General features: G+C 46.2%; 1 protein-coding gene across 5 annotated transcripts in view; it reads right to left on the reverse strand.

The window, feature by feature from the left end:
* Positions 1 to 5,725: 5,725 nt before the first annotated feature.
* Positions 5,726 to 18,040, reverse strand: part of LOC135000860 (collagenase 3-like) — a 41,344-nt gene continuing 29,029 nt past the window's right edge. For all 5 annotated transcript variants that reach the window (XM_063951536.1, XM_063951535.1, XM_063951534.1 and 2 more), the window contains 4 exons: positions 14,675 to 14,808; positions 13,808 to 13,967; positions 9,949 to 10,055; positions 5,726 to 5,939 (listed from right to left, as the gene is read on the reverse strand). In XM_063951536.1, coding sequence (XP_063807606.1) covers positions 5,842 to 5,939; positions 9,949 to 10,055; positions 13,808 to 13,967; positions 14,675 to 14,808 — 499 coding nt within the window. In that variant the 3' untranslated portion in view covers positions 5,726 to 5,841. The remainder of the gene's footprint in view (positions 5,940 to 9,948; positions 10,056 to 13,807; positions 13,968 to 14,674; positions 14,809 to 18,040) is intronic.

Consider the following 18,040-nt stretch of genomic DNA (forward strand, 5'->3'; position numbering starts at 1 on the left):
AACGCAGCCGCGGTAAGTCTTGGAACAGACAGGGGCCCTGCTGCAGCAGGTCCTGTCTGAGCGGCAGAGACCACGGGTCCTCTGAGATCATCTCTTGAAGTTCCGGGTACCACGCTCTTCTCGGCCAATCCGGAACCACGAGAATTGTGTTTACTCCTCGCTTTCTTATTATTCTCAATACCTTTGGTATGAGAGGTAGAGGAGGGAACACATAAACTGACCGGTACACCCACGGTGTCACTAGAGCGTCCACAGCTATCGCCTGAGGGTCTCTTGACCTGGCGCAATACTTCTCTAGTTTTTTGTTTAGGCGGGACGCCATCATGTCCACCTGTGGACGACCCCATTGATTTACAATCATTTGGAAGACTTCTGGATGAAGTCCCCACTCTCCCGGGTGGAGGTCGTGCCTGCTGAGAAAGTCTGCTTCCCAGTTGTCCACTCCCGGGATGAACACTGCTGACAGTGCTAGTACATGATTCTCCGCCCATCGGAGAATTTTTGTGGCTTCTGCCATCGCCGTCCTGCTTCTTGTGCCGCCCTGTCGATTCACATGGGCGACTGCCGTGATGTTGTCTGACTGGATCAGCACCGGCTGGTGTAGGAGCAGGGATTTTGCTTGACTTAGGGCATTGTAAATGGCCCTTAGTTCCAGAATATTTATGTGAAGGGCAGTCTCCTGACTTGACCATAGTCCTTGGAAATTTCTTCCCTTTGTGACTGCTCCCCAGCCTCGTAGGCTGGCATCTGTGGTCACCAGGACCCAGTCCTGTATGCCGAATCTGCGGCCCTCCAGAAGATGAGCACTGTGCAGCCACCACAGAAGAGACACCCTGGTTCGTGGAGACAGGGTTATTAAACGATGCATCTGAAGATGCGATCCGGACCACTTGTCCAACAGGTCCCACTGAAAAATCCTGGCATGGAACCTGCCGAATGGAATTGCTTCGTAAGAAGCTACCATCTTTCCCAGGACCCGCGTGCAGTGATGCACCGATACCTGTTTTGGTTTTAGGAGGTCTCTGACTAGAGAAGACAACTCCCTGGCTTTCTCCTCCGGGAGAAACACTTTTTTCTGGGCCGTGTCCAGAATCATTCCCAGGAACATTAGCCGTGTCGTGGGGACCAGCTGTGACTTTTGGATATTCAGAATCCAGCCGTGCTGGCTCAGCACTTCCTGAGATAGTGCTACTCCCACTAACAACTGTTCCTTGGATCGTGCCTTTATTAGGAGATCGTCCAAGTATGGGATAATTAAAACTCCCTTTTTTCGAAGGAGTATCATCATTTCCGCCATAACCTTGGTAAATACCCTCGGTGCCGTGGAGAGTCCAAACGGCAGCATCTGGAATTGGTAATGGCAGTCCTGTACCACAAATCTGAGGTACTCCTGGTGAGAATTGTAAATGGGGACATGCAGGTAAGCATCCTTGATGTCCAGGGATACCATGTAATCCCCCTCGTCCAGGCTTGCAATAACCGCCCTGAGCGATTCCATCTTGAACTTGAATTTTTTTATGTATGTGTTCAAGGATTTCAAATTTAAAATGGGTCTCACCGAACCGTCCGGTTTCGGCACCACAAATAGTGTGGAATAGTAACCCCGGCCTTGTTGAAGTAGGGGTACCTTGATTATCACCTGCTGGGAATACAGCTTGTGAATCGCTGCTAGCACCGCCTCCCTGTCTGAGGGAGCAATCGGCAAGGCGGATTTTAGGAAACGGCGGGGTGGAGTCGCCTCGAATTCCAGCCTGTATCCCTGAGATACTATTTGAAGGATCCAGGGATCCACCTGTGAGCGGGCCCACTGATCGCTGAAATTCCTGAGGCGGGCCCCCACCGTACCTGGCTCCGCCTGTGAAGCCCCACCGTCATGCGGCGGACTTGGAAGAGGAAGCGGGGGAGGACTTTTGTTCCTGGGAACCTGCTGTTGGCTGCAGCCTTTTTCCCCTGCCTCTGCCTCTTGACAGAAAAGACCCTCCTTTTCCCCGCTTGTTTTTCTGGGACCGAAAGGACTGAACCTGATAAAATGGCGCCTTCTTAGGCTGTGAGGGGACATGGGGTAAAAATGCTGACTTCCCAGACGTTGCTGTGGAAACTAGGTCGGAGAGACCATCCCCAAATAATTCCTCCCCCTTATAAGGCAAGACTTCCATGTGCCTTTTGGAATCTGCATCTCCAGTCCACTGGCGAGTCCATAAGCATCTCCTAGCAGAGATAGATAATGCACTTATTTTAGATGCCAGCCGGCAGATTTCCCTGTGTGCATCTCTCATGTATAAGACTGAGTCTTTTATATGGTCAATTGTTAGCAGGATCGTGTCTCTGTCTAACGTGTCAATATTTTCTGACAGTTTATCTGACCACGCAGCGGCAGCACTGCACATCCATGCTGACGCAATAGCTGGTCTGAGTATAATGCCTGAGTGTGTAAATACAGACTTCAGGATCGCCTCCTGCTTTCTATCAGCAGGTTCCTTAAGGGCGGCCGTATCCTGGGACGGTAGTGCCACCTTTTTAGACAAACGTGTGAGCGCTTTATCCACCCTCGGGGGTGTTTCCCAACGTAACCTATCCTCTGGCGGGAAAGGGAACGCCATTAGTAGCTTCTTAGGAATTACCAATTTCTTATCAGGGGAAGCCCACGCTTCTTCACACACTTCATTTAATTCATCTGACGGGGGAAAAACTACAGGTAGTTTTTTCTCCCCAAACATAATACCCTTTTTTGTGGTACCTGGATGTAAATCAGAAATATTTAACACCTCTTTCATTGCCTCAATCATGCAGTGAATGGCCTTAACGGGCATTAAATTTGACTCATCGTCGTCGACACTGGTGTCAGTATCCGTGTCGACATCTACTTGTGCCACCTGAGATAACGGGCGTTTCAGAGCCCCTGATGACTTTTGAGACACCTGGACAGGCACGAGCTGAAGACTCGGCTGTCCCACAGTCGGCATGTCGTCAAATTTTTTATGTAAGGAGTCTATACGTGCACTCATTTCCTGCCATAATACCATCCACTCAGGTGTCTGACCCCCAGGGGGTGACATCCCTGCTAAAGGCATCTGCTCCCCCTCCACATCATTATCCTCCTCAAACATGTCGACACAGCCGTACCGACACACTCCACACACACAGGGAATGCTCAAATAGAGGACAGGACCCACAAAAGCCCTTTGGGGGGACAGAGTAAGAGTATGCCAGCACACACCAGAGCGCTATATATATACAGGGACTAACTGAGTTATGTCCCTAATAGCTGCTTTTTATATAATATACTGTATACAGTGCCAATTTTAATGCCCCCCCTCTCTTTTCCCTCTTACTGTACTGCAGGGAAGAGCCAGGGAGCTTCCTTCCAGCCGAGCTGTGAGGGAAAAATGGCGCCAGTGTGCTGAGGAGATAGGCTCCGCCCCTTTTTCGCGGCCTATTCTCCCGCTTTTTATGGGATTCTGGCAGGGGTATTTACCTCATATATAGCCCCAGGGGCTATATATTGAGGTATTTTAGCCAGCCAAGGTGTTTTTATTGCTGCCTCAGGGCGCCCCCCCCCCAGCGCCCTGCACCCTCAGTGACCGGAGTGTGAAGTGTGTATGAGGAGCGATGGCGCACAGCTGCAGTGCTGTGCGCTACCTTGGTGAAGACAGGATGTCTTCATGCCGCCGATTTTCCGGACCATCTTCTTGCTTCTGGCTCTGTAAGGGGGACGGCGGCGCGGCTCCGGGACCGAACATCAAGGCTGGGCCTGCGGTCGATCCCTCTGGAGCTAATGGTGTCCAGTAGCCTAAGAAGCCCAATCCGGCTGCAAGCAGGCGAGTTCGCTTCTTCTCCCCTTAGTCCCTCGCTGCAGTGAGCCTGTTGCCAGCAGGTCTCACTGAAAATAACAAATTCTAAGACTATAACTTTCTAAGAGCTCAGGAGAGCCCCTAGTGTGCATCCAACCTCGGCCGGGCACGAAATCTAACTGAGGCTTGGAGGAGGGTCATAGTGGGAGGAGCCAGTGCACACCAGGTAGTCTAAGATCTTTCTAGAGTGCCCAGCCTCCTTCAGAGCCCGCTATTCCCCATGGTCCTTACGGAGTTCCCAGCATCCACTAGGACGTTAGAGAAATTTATAGTTTGCAGGAGGGCGCCGAGCACCCTAGCACCGGCCCTGGGTATAGCCATGGCTCAGCACAGATGGTTAAATAAAATTGAATGAGGTGCTAATGAAATCACCTGTGGCCAAGCATGGATAAGCTGAAAACCTGGACCGTTGGGGTGCCTCGAGGGTCACATTTGAGAACCTCTGGTGTGGTCGTGTAGTGTAATGCCAGTCTGTCAGATATAACTTTGTGTTGTGATATTTGTGCGGAAAGTTGGTGACACATCGAGCTGTCTCAATGCATTGTGTGTGTGTAGGTTCTACTTCTAGTGTAAATGGATAGTGTGCTTGGTGTAATGTGTGAGGTTTAGCAGGCTGTGTAGCTGTAGTTCTGTATGCAGCAGGCAGCACAGTGCTGGAGGGAACGCTCACCAGACAGGAAGTTACTCCTGTGCAGAGCAGGTGCTGCCTGGCTGGATAAACTATTTTGCTGGGCATACGCTGGCAGATAAAATGCCTGTCAGACTGACAGGCATTTTATCTGACCCTGCCGGTGAGATCTCTCACAGTGCATGTCACCTGACATCAGCACTCCACCCCCGGGGAGGAGACATTTCCCCGTTCCTTCCCATGTGAAGGAAAAGGGGAATATGCGTGAGTCGGCTGCGGTAGGGCTTACACTGTCCGATGCGGCCGACCAGGCATTTAGGAGATATCGCGTCGGAGGGACATGCTGGTTGATCCGGTATGCCTTACCAATCAATATTTTCAGATGGGTGTGCCACATACACGCTGCAATTATCTGGGCAATCTACTTATGGACCGGTCAGATATTTGTAGCATGTATTCCCAGCATTAGGGGGTTATTGACCACAGACTTCATTTAAAATGCAGTTGGGGGTGTGAAAATATTTTTTGAGTATTTCTTTGGTAAATATGCCCTATTATTTTGTACAATAGTATTATTCCCAGTATAGGCCTGTCTCTTGGATTTAGCTCAATTTCATTGCATTCCACAATCTCAGAAATATTAGCATTGGGGGTCATTCCGAGTTGTTCGCTCGCAAGTGAATTTTAGCAGATTTTCTCATGCTAAGCCGCCGCCTACTGGGAGTGAATCTTAGCATCTTAAAATTGCGAACGATGTATTCGCAATATTGCGATTACACACCTCGTAGCAGTTTCAGAGTAGCTTCAGACTTACTCGGCATCTGCGATCATTTCACTGCTTGTCGTTCCTGGTTTGACGTCACAAACACACCCAGCGTTCGCCCAGACACTCCCCCGTTTCTCCAGCCACTCCTGCGTTTTTCGGGAAACGGTAGCGTTTTTTCCCACACGCCCATAAAACGGCCTGTTTCCGCCCAGTAACACCCATTTCCTGTCAATCACATTACGATCGCCAGAACGATGAAAATGCCGTGAGTAAAATTCCTAAGTGCATAGCAAATTTACTTGGCGCAGTCGCAGTGCGGACATTGCGCATGCGCATTAAGCGTAAAATCGCTGCGATGCGAAGATTTTTACCGAGCGAACAACTCGGAATGACCCCCATTGTATCTTTAGGTCTGTTCTCTCCGCTGTCTCACTGACCCAGTTATATTAAAGACAAGGAAGGAACAATTGGCAGAATACATAGAGGGGGTATGTTTTATTATAAAATGAGTATAATTGAACATTTTACTAAGCACATATGTGTCTGGCATATAAATAATACCTGCTATTAGATACAGCTGAGGAATAGAGAAATTGTTAACACAAGTGTGAGAAATTCTCGGAGACATCTGAAATATAATTATTCCTTGGGTCGTACACAATCTGCGTTCTTTCCCGGTAAAAGTAGATGTAACCTGTATGAGAGAAGGTCAGGGACAAACTTAACAAGAATGGAAATACAGTAACGTAAAGCACAGACTGTACACAATAATGCAATGTCACAATACCTTCTTAATCAAGCCTGCTGCCAATGTACTGTATAATAAATGGGGCTGTAGCCCTGGGAACCTTACCTGGCTGTTACCTATATGCAGGCCCGGCGTCAGGGGGGTACAAAGGGTGCACTCGTCCCGGGCCCCAAGGCTCAGAGGGGCCCCAGGTTTCAGAGGGGCACAAAACAGGTGAAACGTGCCTTATTTGATGCAGATACCTACTGTGTTGGCTATAGGACCGGCGCGGCGCAACTAGTCACAAAATAACAAACAATGAAGCCTCACCTGCAACACGGGGACCCTGATACCTTGGTGACCCCTTCTACCCTTGCTCCGTCACCTGGTGCGTGCTGCCATAGTAATGAATGACGCTGCAATGGCGGCAATAAATATGTGCAATACTGCGCCTGTGTCGGCTCTTCTGTACTATAGTCCACCCTGACGCCGTGGCCACTGGCCACCTTTTAGCAGATGAAGGAAAGCTTGCAGTGGAAGCTTCCTGCAAGCCCAAGAAGGATGCTGTAGCAGCCGGCCAGCAGCACCACTGTCTACCCGCTCCACTACCTGCACACCCCGTCCACACCCCTGAAACAGCAGCAGCACTTCAAACAGAAGAAATGGACGATTGTGGTAAGTGTATATTTATTACACTTCCATCCTAATGAAGTGTGTGTGTGTGTGTGTGTGTGTGTGTGTGTGTGTGTGTGTGTGTGTGTGTGTTTATTTTGATTCTTATTATTATTATTATTATTATTTTATTATTTTTTACATCTTTCTTGGGTTCTAGTTCAGAACATGGGAGTCCCCAGAGACTTCAGTGTACCGGGACCCAAGATTTCTGTTGCCAGCCCTGCCTATATGGGACAGCTGACTGCAGTCTGCACAGAGCCATATATTGAAGTGTTGTAAACAGTGGTTAAAGTGAGCTGGAACAGGGCGGAACTGCGTTCCATCAGTTCCAATTGGAGACGGAACGCTGTTCCGCCTCCTCTGGTTCATCTAACCCAGAATGTGAGCCCGGAGCCGCATGGGGATGCCGGGCACCCGCTGAGGTTGTGTTAACAGTGGGCGCAGACATCTTCCCCTCAGCGGCAGCCAGCTTCCAGCTGTGTGCGGCTGTGCGGCGCTATTGGAAAGACGTCATGACGTCTCTCCCATAGATCCAAGGAGCAGGCGGCCAGGCGGAGGTCAGCGGTCCGGAAGCAGGAACAGGGCTGGTAAGTATTGTGTTTTGGAGTTTTTATTTGTGTTTGTGTGAAGCGGCGCTACTAGGGGGCAGCTTATACTGGGGGAATCTATACTGGGGTATAACTACAGGGGGCAGCTTATACTAGGGGCAGCTTCTACTGGAGGCATCTGTACAGGGGGCATAACTACAGGGGGCAACTGTACAGGGGGGCAGCTTCTACTGGGGGCATCTATACTGGGGCATAAGTACTGGGGGCAACTGTATTGGGGGCAGCTTCTACTGGGGGCATGACTACATGGGGCATCTGTACTGAGGGCAGCTCTACAGGGGACAGCTGTACTGGGGGCATAACTACAGAATGCATCTGCACTAGGGGCAGCTTCTACTGGGGGCATCTGTACTGGGGGCAGCTTCTACTGGGGGCATAACTACAGGGGGCAACTGTGCTGGGGACAGCTTCTACTGGAGGAATAACTACTGGGGGCAGTTTCTACTAGGGTGCAGCTTCTACTGGGGGCATCTATACTGAGGCATAACTACAGGGGGCAACTACTGGGGGCAGCTTCTACTGGGGGCATAACTACAGGAGACATCTGTACTGGGGGCAGCTTCCAGTGGGGGCATAACTACAGGGGGCATCTCTACGGGGGGCATTACTACACGGGGCATTACCACTGGGGGCATATCTACTGGGGGCACTACTAATGAGGGCATTGCAGAGGGGGAAAATATATATATATACAAGAAGTTAGTGCACTAAATGAACTGGCAAAAGTATATAATTAACAAGCTTTCACTCATAAAATCCAAGAGACTTGTTTAAAAGTACAAATATTTACTGGAACACATACATAGTAACCATTTGGTATGATACTGAAACAAATGTAGCAACCGCAGTTGTAACGCTTATCACACACAATTCAAGACATACATTCAAACAAATAAACCATAGATAAAATCTCAATAAAATACCAATAATATTGGCAGGTCATTTATCCAGTGATATCCAGATTATATCTTAAGATACTTAACTATTAAAAGTAAACGCTCAATGTCACTTATGTGGCCGTTGTTAAATGGCGGTTTATAGATTTATGCCTGCAATATCAAATGATATAGTCTCACAACCATAGAGGGGAAAAAGTCTTGAATCTGCCTGTCACTGGCGTCCAGTGCAGGATAGTTTCCCAGTAGAATTTTTACCCGATCATGCGGGATTTATATTGAGGAATCTCATTCAATATTTACCTCTCCGGTTATATAATTCCGCCTCCGGCACTTAGCAGTGGTGCATGGATTTTATCCTGGTGGATGCGGTTGTGGAATTCCAAACAGTGATCGAATCTTGCACGGCAAAAGCGGCAGGAGCGTTTAAACTGGTATCTATGAATTGAGCGGTACTCCAACAGGAAAAGTAATTTATTGATTATTGCGCCAGGAGATTTGATGGTATATCCACCTAATTTTTTCATTGCATAGGGGGCACTTAATAAGGGGGCATCACTCCTGGGGACATAAGGGGCACTACTACTGGGGGCACTGTATAAGGGGCACCAATACTATGGGCTTTACATAAGGGGCACAAAAACTGTGGGCACTACCACTACAGTGGACATTGCATAAGGGGCACTATTACTGAGGGCATTGTATAAGGGGTGCCACTGCTGTGGTCATGTTTGGTGACCATGCCCCTTTCTGGCTTGAGACCACGCCCCTTTTTTACGGCGTGCACAGTGCCTTTAGAGCTGGGGTGCTGGGGTGGGTTCCACCACCTCTCCAGGACCACTTTAAGCACTGGTTATAAAGAGACTGAGTACTCTACGTATAGCCAAGTACAGTGTCGGACTGAGGCATGAAGGGCACACCGGGGGGATTCGCTGGTAGATGCCCATACTTAGGTGTGTGGTCAGCCCAAGAGGAAGTGTGGCCAGCCACCACAGAGGCTTGGCTAACCATTAGAGAGCGCATGGTCTGGGCCCCTTGATAAATATATATAGTAAATAATGCTAATGCATGCATGATACTGTACCAGTTTAACAACAACCGTATAAGGTAACAGATGTATAATGTATAATTCAAGTGCACAGTCTGGAACTTGATCCCTAGAGGAGGGGGTGGGCCCTTAGGCAATGGGGCCCACCAAGGGGTGTTTCATTCATCAGTGCAGAGGACGGTAGGAGGAAGAAAAATAACTCATGGCTATAGGACCTGGTACTGTTAGGGGGTGTGACCAATCCAGAGCAGGCATGGCCACATCCCCCATTAAAAAAAGCTATAAAATAGTATATGTGACGCTGCAGCCTGTAACTACAGTATGGCAGGGTGGAGAAGATGTGGGGTGGGGGGAAGATGGAAGATGAAATGCACAGGAAGAAGTCTCTCCACATAGGTGCTGGCTGCTGTGGGTGTGGCGATGTGATCTGTTGTGTCCACAGCAGCCAGCATCTACAGGGAGAGACATACGCCACCTGCCATCCTGTAGGAGGAGGCTGAAGCGTCCCCTTCTTACCGCCGCTGTATAGGTGGCACCAATGACCACACTAGGGAACAATGTTCTCCTAAGCGGCTAATCTGGGCCCCTCCAACAAGTCGGAGCTCGGGGCCCCCCTTGGAGCCAGTGAAATTACCCATAGACTGTCTACACATACATGTAAGATAAGTGATGCCTCCTGTCAGATCCGATACTGTGAAAAGTAAAGCTTTCTTGGCTCACAGGATATGTTGAATTTGACGCTGACTTACCATCGTCATGTGCATAGGCTGCATCTACTTTATTCCCTACGCCGGGGAACTGTGACTCCAGAGACACAGGGAATCCACGTTCCATCAGGTTATGTCTTTCATCAAAGCTACATAAATAACAGTGGAAAAGGTGGTCACAGTCATTTCACAGTGGAGAGACTAAGGGGGACGTTTACTAAGCAGTGATAAGAGCGGAGAAGTGAGCCAGTGGAGAAGTGCCCATGGCAACCAATCAGCACTGAAGTAGCATCTATAATTTGCATACTATAAAATTATACAGAGCTGCTGATTGAATGATGGGGCAACTTTTCCACTGGCTCACTTCTCCGCTCTTATCACTGCTTAGTAAATGTCCCCCTAGAACAGAAAGGAGGGCATTCAGCTCTGTGCGATGTCCATAAAGTGCATTCAAATCGGTCAGACAAAGGAACTGTGTGACCAACATCTTCTCTGTTTTACCCTCCCACCCCAAAAAGGCTGTATGTGGTAAAAGGCGGAAGTGTACACAGCTGGCAATAACACTGATTTGTATCCCCCATAACCTGTAAGTGCCTCAGTGATACATGACTTACATGTCCACCGTATCTGCCTATTGCAGGCTATAGTGCTCGCATGTGTGGAAAGGGGCAGATGGAAGATGAAATGCAGGCTCTCCGGCAGCACATTGTGGACAGGCAGCAACAACGTTCATACATCATTGAAAAATGCACATTTTCTCACTGCACAGGACTACATGGGCAGCCTCCGCGTGGCTGGTATAGCTAGCCATGAGCCGAGTGAGACAATGGGCCTTCCAGATGCAGGTACGGGTGCAATACCAGGTATTTAGCCTGTTTTTTTAATTTCAGAACCAGGAATACTGACTGGGATTTGTGAAATAAGAGAGCATAAGCCCAATACAGAAGACAGGGGGTCACATTTATAGGGAGTGTTTTGCATTTAATATTACTGCTGTTTTAAATTCCGCGGCATGTGGCGGCTTTGAAAAGTCATTACTTAGTAAATATAGGCCAATGGTTCCTGTTTGTCATATGTACAGGAATATTTACAGTATATACGGTACCACCTACCACTACCAATATTACCTGGGTCAACTGCTCTATTCCCAAATTTTCCAATTGTACTAACATAGACTAAATACAGTTTTTGATGTTGAAATTTGGAACGTATATATATATATTTATATATATATATATATATATATATATATATATATATATAAAGAAAAAGATTTCCCCAGAGAGCTAATGTCGTTCTTTGGTATGTATAAGTTTGTTGTATAATGAAACAATCTTAAAAATTAGAGTTTTTATTCATTTAAAATACAATGTATAAAACTGTTTACAATTTGTCCAAGATGACAATAAATTATGTTTGTACAGACAATGGTTGTGTTGGTATTAATCCATTTCAGTCAAAACAATATCAGAAATATTCTTCCTTGAAGAAATGACAGAAATCGCTGTCTTAAACCAACGCGTTTCTTCCTACAGACTTCATCGGGGGTTTATAATAATCAAAGGATCACAATATAGACATATATCTTATCGTGTCTTCAAAAGGCAAATATATAATATTAAAAGTGGTATCGGACCAGATTTCACCACACAGAATATCAATTGAAAATTAGATATGGCCCATTTAGTGATTTTCCACTGAGCAATGCCTGGTTCAAAAAAATTACATAGGTAATTTTAAACCAATTAGGTTAAATCAAGCCCATAGAGCAGCTAATCACTGGATTATGCCCAGGTTTCAATTTGAACAAGGCGGGTAACTGTGATAATGCCTCTCACCAGCAGCAGCTAGGAGTGTTACTAACTGGTGAGAGGCATTATCACAGTTACCCGCCTTGTTCAAATTGAAACCTGGGTGTAATCCAGTGATTAGCTGCTCTATAGGCTTGATTTTCAATTGATATTCCGTGTGGTGAAATCTGGTCCGATACCACTTTTAATATTATATATTTGCCTTTTGAAGACCCGATAAGATACATGTCCATATTGTGATCCTTTGATTATTATAAACCCCTGATGAAGTCTGTAGGACAAAACGCGTTGGTTTAAGACAGCGATTTCTGTCATTTCTTCAAGGAAGAATATTTCTGATATTGTTTTGACTGAAATGGATTAATACCAACACAACCATTGTCCGTACAAACATCATTTATTGTCATCTTGGGCAAATTGTAAACAGTTTTATACATTATATTTTTAATGAATAAAAAATAAAATTTTTAAGATTGTTTCATTATACAACAAACTTATACATACCAAAGAACGACATTAGCTCCCTGGGGAAATCATTTTCTTTATTGTTCATAGTACAGTACCCCATCTAACAGGGGGTATTTTCCCTAAGGTGTAGCTCTCTATACCTTTAGCGCGAGAAAGGTCTTACATCTCTCCAGATAGATAGATATATATATATATACACATACAGTATATATATATATATATATATATATATATCTATATGACAATGGCGTTCGGCACTCTGTATAACTTGGTAATACCAGCTCACCGGGTGCCCTCCACAGCGTTTGCAGCAATGTAGAATATTGTAACAGGCGGCACTCCCGAGTTTCTGAATAAACAAGTAAAGAGATGACCCCTCCTTGTGTACTTAACGTTTCGGTTTATTAACCGTCTTCAGAAGTAACAATGTTACTTCTGAAGACGGTTAATAAACCGAAACGTTAAGTACACAAGGAGGGGTCATCTCTTTACTTGTTTATTCAGAAACCCGGGAGTGCCGCCTGTTACAATATTCTATATATATATATATATATATATATATATACATATACAATACAGGTTGAGTATCCCATATCCAAATATTCCAAAATACGGAATATTCCGAAATACGGACTTTTTGGAGTGAGAGTGAGATAGTGAAACCTTTGTTTTTTGATGGCTCAATGTACACAAACTTTGTTTAATACACAAAATTATTAAAAATATTGTATTAAATTACCTTCAGGCTGTGTGTATAAGGTGTATATGAAACCTAAATGAATTGTGTGAATGTAGACACACTTTGTTTAATGCACAAAGTTATAAAAAAATATTGGCTAAAATGACCTTCGGCTGTGTGTATAAGGGCCCTCATTCCGAGTTGTTCGCTCGCTAGCTGCTTTTAGCAGCATTGCACACGCTAAGCCGCCGCCCTCTGGGAGTGTATCTTAGCATAGCAGAATTGCGAACGAAAGATTAGCAGAATTGCGAATAGAAATTTCTTAGCAGTTTCTGAGTTGCTCGAGACTTACTCCTACACTGCGATCAGTTCAGTCAGTTTCTTTCCTGGTTTGAAGTCATAAACACACCCAGCGTTCGCCCAGACACTCCCCCGTTTCTCCAGCCACTCCCGCGTTTTTCCCTGAAACACCTGCGTTTTTCCGCACACTCCCATAAAACGGACAGTTTCCGCCCAGAAACACCCACTTCCTGTCAATCACACTACGATCACCAGAACGATGAAAAATCTTCGTTAATCCGTGAGTAAAATACCAAACTTTTGTGCTAATTTACTTGGCGCAGGTGCACTGCGAACATTGCGCATGCGCAGTTTGCGACAAATTGCTCCGTTGCGAAAAAAACTAATGAGCGAACAACTCGGAATGACCCCCAAGGTGTATATGAAACATAAATGCATTCTGTGCTTAGAATTAGGTCCCATCACCATGATATCTCATTATGGTATGCAATTATTCCAAAATACGGAAAAATCCGATATCCAAAGTACTTCTGGTCCCAAGCATTTTGGATAAGGGATACTCAACCTGTATTACCTTTAGTACATTTATGCTACTGCTAATAACCCCAATCCTGGTAGTCTGGCAAGTGGATATCTATCGTACCTCCAGCACAGGTCTCCAGTAAAGAAGATGGTTTTCTCTTTCCTTGCATCGTGAAACATTGCGTCTATTTTGCTCACGTTCTCCGGGAAGCCAAACTTAGCTATATCTCCTGGTTCTCCGCTTATCAGGGTGGATCCATTGACCGCCCAGAACTTCCTCCCTGAATTGTTGACAAAGGGTTATGATAGGATGGGTTATGATGCAGTCACTATGTTGGTGGTTAACATGTCAACATTCACAATGTCAAGAGCAGAAGGTTGACATTGATGATGTTGACATGGTTTAAATGTCAACATCATTAATGTTGACACCTGCAAAATGTCATAATATTGACATTTTCTGGAGGCTTAGCGCTAGCACTATAAAATTTGGATATATATATATAAATATATATATATATATAAAACACAGATAAAATTTGGCACCCCACTTAGTGTCAGTGAAGCCAGATGCAGTCCGTAGGACCGTAACTGCACTGGCTTCACTGTGACTGGCAGTGACTTCCTATTGGAAGTTCTACCTGTCAGTCACAGACACTACAGGCAGTCCCATTGGGAGGTGTTTCCTCCCTCCGGGACTGCCAGACTGGGCTGCGATAAGCAGAGAGAGACAGTAGCTTAATGTAGGAAGTCTCTCCCTGCTTCGTCAGCACTAGCCGGCTTCTATGGGCTGCAACTGATGCAGTCCATAGAAGCAGGGGGTTTGCGCATGCGCAATTGCTCTGTGTAATCTGCGCATGCTACCTGTCTCCTCTCCGGGCATGAGGGTAGCGACAGCCCCCCTACTAAATGTAAGTAGGAGCCCCCACTACTGTTGACAGTGTTTCATGCATTTGAATATGTACAAGTATTGTAAATCTTTGCTTACCTTGGAATAAATAAATAGTATCCCCTGCTGGGTAGTTATAAGCTGTATCTATGGAACCAGGAAAGTCTTCCCAGAGGGAGCTGGTCAAGAATGCTTTAGACTCAGGCAGGTTGGGATGGTGATACCATACATGTCTATTATAAATCAGAAAATATAAGGCGGAATTAAGTCATTCATTTTACACTATGAAGGCTACATACAATCATCAGCCAAAAAAATATGCTTTACATTATGTCTTAGATTGAAAACATTTCTCATTCCTCTCCTTGCAACACATACACACACACACACACACACACACACACAAGTAAATAACTTATATATATATATATATATATATATACAGTGTATATATATATATATATATATCTATCTGGGTCCAAAATTGGCACTCAGCATGGGGCAGCTACTCCCTCATATACTCACAACCTGCTTGGGTGCCCTTCTATGGTGTATTGCCCACATGTACTGTACCAGCAGGGTCGGTGCTAGGGTGTTCGGCGCCCCCCTGCAAATGATAAATTTGCGTCCTCCCATGTTTTACAAAGGGACAATGTGTGGCAAAAAGCGGGGGTGGTCTCACAAGGAAGGTGCATGGCCACACAATAGTACTCCCATTTCAAATTACGCCACACAGTAGCACAATCTTATTCACATTACCCTGCGCATACACATTATACATATTATGTCTCCAGTAGTGGCGCCGTTTATACACATAATAGCCCCTGTGGTAGCGCCGGTTATACACCTAATAGCCCCTGTGGTAGTGCCGGTTATACACATAATAGCCCCCATAGTAGCGCCGGTTATACATAATGCCCTCAGAAGTGCCATTTATACAAATTATGCCCCCCCTCCCACCAGTGGTGCAAGTAGAAAAAATTTGGGTGTGACCAATTGCCACATGGGGCATGATACACATATGGGGGGCCAGATACACATATGACCCCAATAGTGCCAGCTATACATATGCCCCCACAGTGCCAGATATGCTCCCATAGTGCCAGATACACATATGCCCCCACAGTGACAGATACACATATGCCCCCACCATGCCAGATATGCTCCTATAGTGCCTGATATGCCCCCACAGTGCCAGATACATGAATGCCCCACAGTGCCAGATACACAAATGCCCCCAGCAGTGCCATATATGCCCCCACAGTGCCAGATACGCCCCCACTGTGACAGATACACATATACCCCCAGTGCTAAATATGCTCCACAGTGCAGATACACGAATGCCCCACAGTGCTAGATACACGAATGCCCCACAGTGCCATATATACCCCACAGTGCCAGATACATCGCCACTGTGCCAGATACACATATGCCCCCAGTGCCAGATATGCTCCACAGTGCCAGATACACATTGCCCCACAGTGCCAGATACACATTGCACCACAGTGCCTTATGCACTGCCTCCCACGCACACACACACACACACACACACACATATACACACACACACATACTGTAGATACACATACAGTATATACACACAGATACACATAGATACACATACACACAGATACACACATACACTTTCTCACTCACGCTCCTTCAACATACCATCTGGCTGGCTGGATTTGTAGCAGTTTCTGTCCTCTTCAGACTGGTCCCGTGTAGCTCCACTGCTCGGCAGCGTATAGCTCCACCCCCTTTTCAGACAAAGCCCAGGACGCGGATGGACAGTGTAGGGGGATAGGGGGAGGCTTCAAGCTTCCGGCGCCACTGCCTGTCAAATGGTGAGACAGCCACAGCAGCCGGCAGCAGCAGCCGGGGGCCCAGGAGCAGCAGCGGGGATGCAGAGCAGGGAGAGCGCCTCTCCTGTCTGGCGCCTACCTGCTTTGCATCCCTTTGCTGAGCGGGTAGCACCGGGCCTGTGTACCAGTAGAAAGGATGAGGCAGCCCTTTATTTAAAGTCTTGGAGTGCCGCCTCATCTTTTCTACTGGTATATATATATATATATATATATATATATATAGTGGCAATAGAGGCAGTGTGCTACAAATGAATCAGGGGTGGTCAGTTTAATGCAGCTGAAGGCATGTGACCAATCAAACAGAGCAGCTGTAAGGGACTCCCTTGAGAAGGCAAGGTGGGAGTGTTGCTTGTCTGTCAGTCTTGGAAGGGCAGGAGAAGTTTAAGGTATAAAAAAGTGCTTTGGGGAATTATTTTGGTGACTTATGTCGGAAAAGCTGGCACTGCCATATCAGACATTCATACTACAATTCTTGCTGCTGTTGCAACTGTATCAGGTGCTGCTGAAACTTCTGCTGCTGCCTGCTTGCAAGTATTTTCAGTATTTCAGCTGATCAGGGTCAAAGAGCAGGAGCCCGGTGACCAATTGACCGGAGAAGAGAATCACAGATCACTGGGCTGGTAAGTATAAGCGGAGGGAGAAGGGGGTGGGGTAGCGCTAGCCAGCGGCAGTGCATGGGCGGTACAATATCGGGGTATTTTTCACAAAAAAATACCCTTAGAATTGCTGAGACGGCATTCACAGGGACAGAGCTCACTCGCAAGCTCTGTATCTGCATGCGATAAATGACAATTCCATGATCACATTGCAGATTGGGGCAAATTTATCCCATCCGCATCTGTGATAATATAATAATGAATTGCACTGGTAGTTAAGCATCCGCCATTGTAACTCCAAGTAAAGTTGTATACTTAATTATTGAAGGCCTATAGGTCCCCGATAAGGATTAGGCCCCTGAGATCCTGATATCATGTATTTTGGGGTTCTCTAGTGGAAATATAAAGTAGGTAAATACTTTATATTCCTATTGATGTGACTCCATGACACATACTATACATACAGTATAATATAAATACTATCCTAGAATTGTATATAGTAAAATAAATATAGTATGAGAGGCTGTGTATAACTGTTACACCGACCAACACTTTTATTCACTGGCTCGCACGCGTTCTTCCATGCACATAGCAGATGGTGTGGGTACTGAGCACAGATAAGCTCTGGGACTCTGGTGGGCAGTGCTCATTCAGCATACTCATACCCGTGTGACGGGAACTCTGTATGCTGACAGTGTGTGAGTACCATATGTGACACACAACAACACTAAGCTTCCGTGAGTCACCGGCCATAGCAATGCCGTTACACGGTTATTTCTTGCCATGGGGGGATTCCAGCAGGACTGTATCATTAACACTAAAAACAAACATACATCAGTGCTGTAATTCACCGATGCTGATCCGCCATCGATGATCGGTGATCCATAGAGGAATCGGGGAAATTGAGCATTTTAAAAATCCTGACTTTCTGTTTTTTTTTAGTCAGAATCGGATGTGACCGGATGTGCTTCACTGCCCACGCCATGGGACCTGGGCCAATAGGA

The sequence above is a fragment of the Pseudophryne corroboree genome, chromosome 2, assembly GCF_028390025.1.
Source record: "Pseudophryne corroboree isolate aPseCor3 chromosome 2, aPseCor3.hap2, whole genome shotgun sequence".
Classification (NCBI taxonomy): domain Eukaryota; kingdom Metazoa; phylum Chordata; class Amphibia; order Anura; family Myobatrachidae; genus Pseudophryne; species Pseudophryne corroboree.